General features: G+C 35.0%; 3 protein-coding genes and 1 pseudogene across 3 annotated transcripts; 3 read left to right on the top strand and 1 right to left on the bottom strand.

Moving 5' to 3' along the window:
- Nucleotides 1–2,261: 2,261 nt before the first annotated feature.
- LOC135131294 (uncharacterized) lies at nucleotides 2,262–3,971 on the bottom strand (annotated as a pseudogene).
- A 10-nt stretch (nucleotides 3,972–3,981) lies between these two features.
- Nucleotides 3,982–5,784, top strand: LOC135131370 (uncharacterized). The gene is made up of 7 exons (XM_064059051.1): nucleotides 3,982–4,067; nucleotides 4,143–4,329; nucleotides 4,387–4,593; nucleotides 4,642–4,952; nucleotides 5,001–5,163; nucleotides 5,214–5,414; nucleotides 5,464–5,784. The coding sequence occupies exons 2-7, from the start codon at nucleotides 4,189–4,191 to the stop codon at nucleotides 5,767–5,769; spliced, it is 1,329 nt and encodes a 442-aa protein (XP_063915121.1). The 5' UTR covers nucleotides 3,982–4,067; nucleotides 4,143–4,188; the 3' UTR covers nucleotides 5,770–5,784.
- Nucleotides 5,785–5,812: 28 nt separating this feature from the next.
- On the top strand, nucleotides 5,813–6,752 carry LOC135131373 (glutathione S-transferase 1-like). Its single transcript, XM_064059054.1, has 3 exons — nucleotides 5,813–6,053; nucleotides 6,099–6,302; nucleotides 6,363–6,752. The coding sequence occupies exons 1-3, from the start codon at nucleotides 5,913–5,915 to the stop codon at nucleotides 6,672–6,674; spliced, it is 657 nt and encodes a 218-aa protein (XP_063915124.1). The 5' UTR covers nucleotides 5,813–5,912; the 3' UTR covers nucleotides 6,675–6,752.
- Nucleotides 6,747–7,330, top strand: LOC135131376 (glutathione S-transferase 1-1-like). Its single transcript, XM_064059056.1, has 2 exons — nucleotides 6,747–6,937; nucleotides 6,984–7,330. Exons 1-2 carry the CDS (start codon nucleotides 6,797–6,799, stop codon nucleotides 7,179–7,181), a joined length of 339 nt encoding a protein of 112 aa, XP_063915126.1. The 5' UTR covers nucleotides 6,747–6,796; the 3' UTR covers nucleotides 7,182–7,330.
- Nucleotides 7,331–12,041: the final 4,711 nt, after the last annotated feature.

A 12,041-nucleotide genomic window follows, 5' to 3' on the forward strand; every position in this document is an offset into this window, starting at 1 on the left:
CTTGGGGGTCCGAACTTCCCTTTTTGAGAAGCTGAATTCTTCTCGAGGCTCCCAAATATATATTTTTTAAAAATGTAAAGCCTTCTCGGAAGCCCCATGTGTCTTTTTAAATAATATAAAACCTTCTCGGGGCCCCAACTGTCACTTTTTTGAAGAAGATAAAACCTTGTCGGGAGTCCCAACTTTTTATTTAAGAATATGAAGTCTTCTTGGGGGTCCCAACTACCCTTTTTGAAAAGCTGAATTCTTCTCGAGGCTCCTAAATATATATTTTTTAAAAATGTGGAGCCTTCTCGGAAGCCCCATGTGTCTTTTTAAAGAATATAAAACCTTCTCGGGGCCCCAATTGTCACTTCCTTTGAAGAAGATAAAACCTTCTTGGGGGTCCCAACATTTTATATAAGAATATGAAATCTTCGTGGGGGTCCCAACTGCCCTTTTTGAGAAGCTGAATTCTTCTCGAGGCTCCCAAATATATATTTTTTAAAAATGTGGAACCTTCTCGGAAGCCCCATGTGTCTTTTTAAAGAATATAAAACCTCCTCGGGGCCCCAACTGTTAGTTTTTTTGAAGAAGATAAAACCTTCTTGGGGGTCCCAACATTTTATTTAAGAATATGAAATCTTTTTGAGAAGCTGAATTCTTCACGAAGCTCCCAAATATATATTTTTTAAAAATGTGAAACCTGCTCGGGAGCCCCAACTGTCACTTTTTTGAAGAAGATAAAACCTTCTTGGGGTCTCAACTGTAATTTTTTTGAAGAAGATAAAACCTTCTCGGGGGTCCCAACATTTTATTTAAAAATATGAAATCTTCTTGGGGATCCCAACTGCCCTTTTTGAGAAGCTGAATTCTTCTCGAGGCTCCCAAATATATATTTTTTGAAAATGTGAAACCTTCTCGGGAGCCCCATGTGTCTTTTTTAAGAATATAAAACCTTCTCGGGGCCCCAACTGTCACTTTTTTGAAGAAGATAAAACCTTTTCTGGGTCCCAACAGTTCTTTTTAAGAGACCGAAACCTTCTTAAGGCCCTTGTGCCTTTTTTAAAAGAATGCTAAACCTTCTCGGGGCCTCCAACTGCCTTTCTTTTTAAGAAGGTGAAACCTTTTTGGGGGTCCCAACTGCCTTTTTTAAGAAGTTGAATCCTTTACGAGGGGCCCCAATATATATTTTTTAAAAATGTGAAACCTTCTCGAGGGCTCCTTATGTCTTTTATTTAAGAATATAAAACCTTCTCGGGAGCGCCATGTGTCTTTTTAAAGAATATAAAACCTTCTCGGGTCCCCAACTATCACTTTCTTTGAAGAAGATAAAACCTTCTTGGGAGTCCCAACAATTTCTTTTAAGAAGCCGAAACCTTCTCGGGGCCCCAACTGTCACTTTTTTGAAGAAGATAAAACCTTCTCTGGGGTCCCAACAGTTCTTTTTAAGAGACCGAAACCTTCTTAGGGCCCTTGTGCCTTTTTTTTTAAGAAGGTGAAACCTTTTTGGGGGTCCCAACTACCTTTTTTTTTAAGAAGTTGAATCCTTCACGAGGGCCCCCAATATATATTTTTTAAAAATGTGAAACCTTCTCGAGGGCTCCTTGTGTCTTTTATTTAAGAATATAAAACCTTCTCGGGGGTCCCAACAATTTCTTTTAAGAAGCCGAAACCTTCTCGAGGCCCCAACTGTCACTTTTTTGAAGAAGATAAAACCTTCTCGGGGTCCCAACTGTCACTTTTTTGAAGAAGATTAAACCTTCTCGGGGGTCCCAACTTTTTATTTAAGAATATGAAACCTTCTTGGGGGTCCCAACTGCCCTTTTTTGAGAAACTGAATTCTTCTCGAGGGTCCCAAATATACATTTTTTGAGAAACTGAATTCTTCTCGATGGTCCCAAATATATATTTTTTAAAAATGTTAAACCTTCTCGGGGGTCCCAACAGTTTCTTTTTAAGACACCCAAACCCTCTTGGGACCCTTTTTGCCTTTTTTTAAAGAATTTTAAACCTTCTTGGGGCCCCCAACTGCCTTTTTTTTAAGAAGCTGAATCGTTCTCGAGGGCCCCCAACATATATTTTTAAGAGTATAAAACCTTCTCTAGGCCCTAATTGTCACTTTTTTGAAGAAGATAAAACCTTCTCGGGCGCCCCATTTGCCTTCACTTTCTCTATTGTTTTTATTCTATAGAGGTTATCACAAAAAGTAAAACTTCGTGGGCGAGAGAAGTTTTGACGAAATAACTTTGGACCAATCTTTTCAAGATGAAAGTAGTAAAGTAGTACCACCATAAACCTTTATTTTTGCTTTACATCGCCTTTAATTTGCCCTTGAACAGGCCCGGAAACGCGTCGTGTCCCTTTCTGTTAGCTTCAAACTCCGGAAGACCTTCAACCCTCTTCAGCCACGCAGCAACATTAGGGTACTTCTTCCCGTCAATAGGAACCAAAGCTGCAATGCTACCAACTGAAGCCACCAGACTGTAGTCGGCAACACTAACAAAATCCCCTGCAGCCCATTTTGTCCCTTGCAGAAAACTTTCCAAGAAGGAGTAAGCTTCCAGCATGTTGTTTCTATCTTCCTCGTTAATGGTACTTCGACCATGGAAGAGTATAGGTCTCTGTAAAAAACAAAACCCGAATTATTTTTTGTTGTTGTAATTATTGTCAATAACGTACCGTGATTCTTAACAATCTGGAAAAGACTACTCCTGATTCGAAATGTAGTCTTTGGTCTACTACAGCCCGCTTTTGCAAGTCTTTGGGGTACAGAGAATCATTGCTGGCGTATTTGGACACAAGGTACGTCATAATGGCGTGACTATCCCATAACGTGAAACCACTATCTTCCACAAGAATGGGCACTGTGTGTTGTGGGTTAAGCTACCAAAATTTACAATAGCGACTACTTTTAAACCACTCGCACTTACTTTAAGAAATTCGGGTTTCAAATTGTCTTGATCTAAGTAACTAATTTCCTTAAGCTTCAACGACAAACCTATAGCTTTTGCCGTCATCATCACAGCTCGTGATGGAGGGCTTTCATGAAACATGTACAAAGTCGGAGCCATGGTGGCCATCTGCTCTCAGAACTCTTCACGCACTGATAAAGTCCACACCAGACGCCTTTTTTATCTGCAAATGTGCCTATTCATGGTGTTATCTCTAGCAAAATTTTGCGTTTAAACTAAACACCAAGTACTACTGCACCAATTTATTTTTAACAACACTGGAAAAGAGTTCTATCCCGTGCTTGTTAGCTTCGTACTCTGGAAGACTCTCGCAGTTTTCAAACCATTGGGATGTTCTAGGGTACTTGTGACCATCGATGGGCAAAAGCACGTTGAAGCTACTAACCGACGAAATTAAACTATAGTCGGCGACGGTCACGCAGTCATCAGCGATCCATTTTCGCCCATCGAGGAGCGCCTCCAAGAAAGAGTAGATTTCATTAATACTGTCTATGTCTTTCTGAGAAAGTTGTTTCTTCTTGTTTTGAATAATAGGGTCCTATGGACATTCAAACAGTTACTAGGTTACTACCAGTACTTAGAGGGAGTACCGCTATTTTAAACAAACGCGAGAAGACTACACCCTGTTCAAAAAATAGTCTTTGGTCTACGGTGGCGCGCTTTTAGATGTCTGAGGGGTAGAGGGTACTAGTTTCGGCGTACTTGGACACCAGGTATGTTATTATCGCGTGGCTGTCCCACACGGTAAAACCGTCATCGTCGACGAGGGTTGGAATACTGTGCTGGGGATTAATCTGAAAACAAACATTTACATCAACTGTGTTTGATTAAAAATGACCTTGATGAGTTCATTGTACCATTTTTACTCCGACTTACTTTAATAAAGTCGGGTTTCAAGTGTTCGCCAGCTGGCATATTAACCTCTTTTAATTCCAATTCTAACCCGATGGCTTTGGCTGTAATTAAAACAGCTCTGACCCCCGGGTTCGGTGGTACCATGTACAGAATAGGCGCCATAAATTTAGACTCTCCTCACCGAACAAACCAAACTAACTGGTTCATTCGAGAGTAAACACGAACAGCTGACACCAAACAATCATGAGTACCACCAAGGTGAGTCACCGGAAGCGTACCATCCAATGGTGTGCTTAATTTATGGGTGACTTCACAATGATCTAATGTTTTCAGTAGTGTAAATATTAGTCTCGCTCGTGCGTTGATCACGTGTACACCCATGGCTCCGACTTTATACATGGTACATCCAAGTCCGCCGGTCAGGGCGGTACTGATAACAGCAAAATCCATCGGACTCGAACTAGATCTGAAAGAAATTAATCTGAATGACGGTGAACACCTGAAACCGGAATTTCTCAAGGTAAGCCTGCTCGGGTTTGAGGTTATCTGAAGATGTTTTAATTCTGGGTACTTCCAGCTAAATCCCCAACACACAGTACCGACGCTGGTGGAAGACGATGGTGCCGTTTTGTGGGACAGTCATGCCATTATTACGTATCTTGTGTCCAAGTACGGACAACACAAGGAGTCTCTATACCCTAAAGAACTCCTCAAACGGGCAGTGGTGGATCAAAGACTTCATTTTGAATCGTCAATCGCAAACCCTAGGTTGCTGCAAATAGCGGTAAACGAGAAACTCTTTGTATATTGGTGCTCAAGTAGAGTGTTGTAGGGTCCCATTATTCGCAAAGGTAAAACGAAAATAGAGCCAGAGGATGTTAAATTGGCGGAGGAGGTTTACGCGTTTCTGGATAAGTTTCTGGATGGGAGGAAATGGATGGCGGGGGGGCATGTCACAGTGGCCGATTATAGTTTGATTAGTACCATTAGTACGTTGGAGGTGTTGGTCAGGGTTGATGAGGGTAAATTCGCGAATGTGGCGGCTTGGGTGAAGAGAATGGAGCATTTGGGGGAGTATGGAGCGAATAAGAAAGGACTCGGGATGTTTAGGGAGCTCATTGAGAGCAAACTTACAACTATAGAGTAAATATTTATAAACTTTGATTAAGTGTTAATAAACTATTATATAAGTGTTATCTTTATTGTTGACAAAATGGCGCCGGTTTTGTACATGGTGCCATATTCCCAACCGGTTCGTGCCACTCTGATGACCATTAAAGCCTTAAACATCGAAATCGAGTTACAAGAAGTCAGTTTAATTGATAAACAACAGTTATCATCTACTTTTACCAAGGTACACGTATGTTATCGAATATACAACCAGTTAAACATGTTCAGTTTTAGTTGAACCCGCAGCACACAGTACCCACTTTAGTGGAAGACGATGGGTTCGTGTTGTGGGAAAGTCACGCCATAATGCCCTACCTTGTCGATAAATATGGGAAAGAAGACGATCCTCTTTACCCCAAGGACCTTCGTAAAAGGGCCACCATAAATCAGAGGTTACACTTCAACAACGGAGTGCTTTTCACCCTAAATGTTCTTGTATGTTATTTTCACAAACAAGGAAGATTTGTTATTGTATGATACGCAGGGTCCTATTATTTATCAAGGTGAGGGTACCATTTCCGAAGAAAAAGTTAGTCGGGTGAGGGAAGCCTACGCGTTTTTGGAGACATTTTTAGATAGGCACAAATGGGTAGCTGGTGATTGGGTGACCATTGCGGATTTTGCTATAATTGCTACTGTGACAAGTCTGGATGTGGTGGTTCCAGTTGGTGAAGAAATATATCCAAATGTTTATGCCTGGATGAGAAGGGCCGAAGGGTTACCCTATTATGACGAAAATAGGAGAGGCCTGGAGATAATTAAGAACATGGTCACAAAAAAATTAGCTTAACTGTTTGATTAAAAAAAAATATATGGTTTTTAATGAATATGCAACCAGTAATACACCAATCTTGTATTCATTTGCCAGTTGAACTTGGAATTTGATCTTATAAATGACACAACGAAAACAACTAATAATCTTGGTACTTCATCATGGCGCCTACTCTATACATGGTGTACCCGAGCCCTCCAGTTCGCGCCGTGTTAATGACAGCTAAAGCCATCGGCTTGGACTTGAATTTAAAAGAAGTGGGACTTCTGTCAAACGATCACCTCAAATCCGACTACCTGAAGGCAAGTCTTGTCCCGTATTTCCACCCCTACATGGTTACTTTGTAGCTCAACCCCCAACACACGGTACCAACCCTCGTTGACGACAACGGCTTCACAATATGGGACAGCCACGCCACAATGACCTACCTAGTAACAAAATACGCCAAAGACGACTCTTTATACCCCAAAGATCCAGAAAAACGCGCCCTGGTGGACCAACGCCTCCATTTCGAGTCTGGAATTGTCTTTGCTAGGTTACTACGAATCACGGTACTAAAATTTAACTACTTATTAGTAATAACACACACTTTCACGCGTATTTGTTTGTAGAAACCGCTTCTGGTCCAAAGAAAGGGTACTATTGACAAGAGAGATCTAGATGACATGATTGAAGCCTATACGTTTTTGGAGAGGTTTCTACAAGGGAAGAAATGGGCAACTGGTGACTTTGTCACCCTCGCTGATTATAGTTTAGGGGCTTCTATTAGCAGTATTGGGGTTTTAGTACCCATTGACCCGAATAAGTTTCCAAACGTGACGGCGTGGTTGAAACGGTTGGAGAATCTTCCAGAATACGAGGCCAACAGAGATGGGTTGGCACTATTTTCGCTTATATTTAAAAAGAGGCTGTCAAAATTGTAGTACCAAGACTGAATTTTTAAAATTATAAATAACGATACAATGAAAGTAGCATCAATTTGAATAAATAAGTAATGTAAAGCATACTTTTTTCATTCTAAGTACTTACTAGTTAGTACCTGAATATGTGTCCTACTTTGTACATGCTGGCTGCAAGCCCCCCCTGTCGTGCAGTGTTAATAACAGCCCACGCCATTGGTCTAACCTTGGACAAAAAAGAAGTGTACTTTTTTCGTGACGAACATTTGACACCGGAGTACCAGAAGGTACCTTAGAGTTGTAGTTGTATTTGTACAAATAAAGTCGTTCTAGCTGAACCCCCAGCGTACCATTCCGACCCTTGTGGACGACGATGGGTTTGCAATCTGGGACAGTCACGCCATCATGGCCTACCTAGTCTCGAAGTACGCTAAAGACGACTCGCTCTACCCCAAAGACTTGAAGAAACGTGCCATCATCAACCAGAGACTCTTCTTCGAATCGAGTGCGGCCTTCTTTCACATGAATTAACGGTTAAAATCCCACCCTTATTTTTAGATTTCTCGACTTTTCGATTCTTAGATTTGTCGATTTTTGGGTTTTTCGATTTTCGCCTTTCTCTATTATCGAATTTTCGGTTTTCCTATTTTTCGAATTTTTGTTTTTTCAAATATTTGATTCATCGAATCTTCGAATTTTCGATATTCGAATTTTCAATTAGTTTCCTCTTCAAATTCTTGATTTTTCAATATTTCCATTCTTCAGTGTTTCGATTTTAAATATTTTTTTGCTTTTCGGTTTATTGAATTTTTCTAATTCTAGTATTTTCAATATTTGAATTTTCAATTTTTTTACTTTTCGATTTCTCGATTTTTCGACTAAGATTTTTCGTTTTTAGAATTTTCTAATTTTCGATGTTTCGAACATTTTATTTATTGAATTTTGGATTTTTCATTATTTTGATTTTTAGATTTGTCAATTTTTGGGTTTTTCGATTTTCCAATTTTCGGTTTTCTATTTTTCGAATTTTTGTTTTTCCGAATATTTGATTCATTGAATCTTCGATTTTCACTTTGTTTCCCCTTCAAATTTTCGATTTTTCAGTTTTTCAATTTTTCGACTTTGGATTTTTAGGGATTATCGATTTTTCAATATTTCCATTCTTCAGTGTGTCGGTTTTTAACAATTTTTTTGCTTTTCGGTTTCTTAATTTTTCGAAATACATAACTGATTCATTGAATTTTTCTAATTTTCGAATTTTTAGTATTGGAATTTTAACCTTTTTTACGTTTCGATTTCTCTATTTTTCGACTAAGATTTTCCATTTTTAGATATTTCGAATTTTCGATATCTCGATGCTTGGATTTTTCGATTATTGGAAATCTAGATTTTTTTTTAAATTTTTCAAATGTTTCGATTTCTTAATCTTTCGATTTTTCGACTTAACGGTTTTAGATTTTCTGTTTTTCAATTGTCGTTTTTTCAATTTTTCGATTTTTAAATTTTAAATTTTTCAGTTTTTTGATATTTTATTATTTTTCAATATTTAAAATTTTAGATTTTTCGATTTCTCGATTTTTCATTTCAGTTCTTCGATATTTCCGTTTTTCATGTTTTCGAATTTTTCAGATGTTTTGATTTCTTAATCCATCGATTTTTCGACTTCCCGTTTTAGATTTTCTGTTTTTCAATTGTCGTTTTTTCAAATTTTCGATTTTTCAATTTTTCAAATTTGAAATCGATGTTTCGATTTTCCCATTTCTTGACTTTCGAGGATTTCGATATTCCTGTTCTTCAATTCTTTAATTTTTCGATTTTTCATTTTTTAGATTTTTAAGGTTTCGATTTTTCGACTTCACTTTTTGGTTTTTGCGATTGCTCAATTTTTCGACTTTTTAGGTTCTCAGTTTTTGGATATTTTTGAGTTTTCGGATTTTTCAGATTTTTCTATGTTTCGATCATTGCATTCATCGAATTTTCGATTTTTCTATATTTCGATTCTTAGATTTGTCGATTTTTGGGTTTTTCGATTTTCACCTTTGTCGATTATCGAATTTTCGAATTTTTGTTTTTTCAAATATGTATTTGATTCATCAAATCTTCGAATTTTCGATATTTGAATTTTCAATTAGTTTCCTCTTCAAATTCTCGACTTTTCAATGTTTCCATTCTTCAGTGTTTCGATTTTAAATATTTTTTTGCTTTTCGGTTTCTTCATTTTTCGAAATACATAATTGATTTATTGAATTTTTCTAATTCTAGAATTTTCAATATTTGAATTTTCAATTGTTTTACTTTTCGATTTCTCGATTTTTCGACTAAGATTTTTCGTTTTTAGAATTTTCTAATTTTCGTTGTTTCGAACATTTTATTTATCGAATGTTGGATTTTTCTATATTTTGATTTTTAGATTTGTCAATTTTTGGGTTTTTCGATTTTAGCTATTCTCGATTTTCGAATTTTCGGTTTTCCTATTTTTCGAATTTTTGTTTTTCCGAATATTTGATTCATCGAATCTTCAATTTTACGATATTCGAATTTTCACTTTGTTTCCTCTTCAAATTTTCGATTTTTCAGTTTTTCAAATTTTCGACTTTGGATTTTTAGGGATTATCGATTTTTCAATATTTCCATTCTTCAGTGTGTCGGTTTTAACATTTTTTTTGCTTTTCGGTTTCTTAATTTTTCGAAATACATAATTGATTCATTGAATTTTTCTAATTTTCGAATTTTTAGTATTGGAATTTTAACCTTTTTTACGTTTCGATTTCTCTATTTTTCGACTAAGATTTTCCATTTTTAGATTTTTCAAATTTTCGATATCTCGATGCTTGGATTTTTCGTTTATTCGAAATCTGGATTTTCGGATTTTTGAGTTTCGAATCTTTCGAAATTGCCATTCTTCGATTTTCAGTTTTTCGATATTTCAGATTTGGGATTTTTCAATATTTCTGTTCTTCGACTTCATCATTTTTAACTTCTGAATTTTTCGATGTGTCGACTTTTTACTTTTTCGATTTTTAAATTTCAGATTTCTCAATTTTTTGGTATTTTAATTTTTCAATATTTAAAATTTTTCAAATGTTTCGATTTCTTAATCTTTAGATTTTTCGACTTCCCGGTTTTAGATTTTCTGTTTTTCAATTGTCGTTTTTTCAATTTTTCGATTTTTAAATTTTAGGTTTTTCAGTTTTTTGATATTTTTATTTTTCAATATTTAAAATTTTAGATTTTTCGTTTTCTCAATTTTTCATTTCAGTTCTTCGATATTTCCGTTTTTCATGTTTTCGAATTCTTCAAATGTTTTGATTTCTTAATTCATCGATTTTTCGACTTCCCGTTTTAGATTTTCTGTTTTTCAATTGTCGTTTTTTCAAATTTTCGATTTTTCAATTTTTTAAATTTGAAATCGATGTTTTGATTTTCCTATTTCTTGACTTTCGAGGGTTTCGATATTCCTGTTCTTCATTTCTTCAATTCTTCGATTTTTCATTTTTTAGATTTTTAAGGTTTCGATTTTTCGACTTCACTTTTTGGATTTTTCGATTGCTCAATTTTTCGACTTTTTAGGTTCTCAGTTATTGGATATTTTTGAGTTTTCGGATTTTTCAGATTTTCCATCTTTCTATTTTTCTTTCATTTTTCAGTTTTTCGATATCTCAGTTTTGGGATTTTTCAATATTTCGATTCTTCGACTTTTCGATTTTTGACTCCTGGATTTTTCGATGTGTGGATTATTTTACTTTTTCGATTTTTTAATTTTAGATTTTTTAATTTTTAAAATTTTAGATTTTTCGATTTCTCGATTTTTCAGTTCAGTTCTTCGATATTTCCGTTTTTCATGTTTTCGAATTTTTCAGATGTTTCGATTTCTTAATCTATTGATTTTTCCACTTCCCGTTTTAGATTTTCTGTTTTTCAATTGTCGTTTTTTCAAATTTTCGATATCTCGATGCTTGGATTTTTCGTTTATTCGAAATCTGGATTTTCGGATTTTTGAGTTTCGAATCTTTCGAAATTGCCATTCTTCGATTTTCAGATTTTCGATATTTCAGATTTGGGATTTTTCAATATTTCTGTTCTTCGACTTCACCATTTTTAACTTCTGAATTTTTCGATGTGTCGACTTTTTACTTTTTCGATTTTTAAATTTCAGATTTCTCAATTTTTTGGTATTTTAAATTTTCAATATTTAAAATTTTTCAAATGTTTCGATTTCTTAATCTTTAGATTTTTCGACTTCCCGGTTTTAGATTTTCTGTTTTTCAATTGTCGTTTTTTCAATTTTTCGTTTCTTAAATTTTAGATTTTTCAGTTTTTTGATATTTTTTTTAACAATATTTAAAATTTTAGATTTTTCGATTTCTCGATTTTTCATTTCAGTTCTTCGATATTTCCGTTTTTCATGTTTTCGAATTTTTCAAATGTTTTGATTTCTTAATCCATCGAGTTTTCGACTTCCAGTTTTAGATTTTCTGTTTTTCAATTGTCGTTTTTTCAAATTTTCGATTTTTCAATTTTTCAAATTTGAAATCGATGTTTTGATTTTCCCATTTCTTGACTTTCGAGGGTTTCGATATTCCTATTCTTCAATTCTTTAATTTTTCGATTTTTCATTTTTTAGATTTTTAAGGTTTCGATTTTTCGACTTCACTTTTTGGATTTTTCGATTGCTCAATTTTTCGACTTTTTAGGTTCTCAGTTTTTGGATATTTTTGAGTTTTCGGATTTTTCAGATTTTCCATTTTTCTGTTTTTCTTTCATTTTTCAGTTTTTCGATATCTCAGTTTTGAGATTTTCCAATATTTCGATTCTTCGACTTTTCGATTTTTGACTCCTGGATTTTTCGATGTGTCGATTATTTTACTTTTTCGATTTTTCAATTTTTCGATTTTTAAATTTTAGATTTTTTAATTTTTAAAATTTTAGATTTTTCGATTTCTCGATTTTTCAGTTCAGTTTTTCGATATTTGAATTTTTCAAGGTTTCAATTTTTCGACTTCCTTTTTTATTTTGGCCTATTTCGGTTTCTCAGTTTTTCCAGTTTCCCATTTTTTCGTTTTTTGATTTTTCCGCTTTTCCAATTTTTCAACTTTTAACTTTTTGTTTGTCGATTTCTCTATTTTTCGATTTCTCGTTCTCTTGATCTTTCAATCTCTCAATTTTTCAATTTTTCGAATTTTTAAGTTTTTTGATTTCTCGATTTATCGAGATTTGGATTTTTCGATATTTTGATTGTCAATTTCTCAATTTATAAATTGTTCAATTTTTAACTTTTCGATTTTTCGATTTTGGCCTATTTCGGTTTTTCAATTGTTCGACTTTTCGACTCCACGATTTCTTGATCTTTTGATTTTTCGATTTCTCGATTTTTCGTTATTCGGTTTTTAT

This window comes from Zophobas morio, unplaced genomic scaffold (assembly GCF_036711695.1).
Source record: "Zophobas morio isolate AGI-343-1 ecotype UQ-CSIRO unplaced genomic scaffold, CSIRO_AGI_Zmor_V1 ptg000020l, whole genome shotgun sequence".
Lineage (NCBI taxonomy): Eukaryota > Metazoa > Arthropoda > Insecta > Coleoptera > Tenebrionidae > Zophobas > Zophobas morio.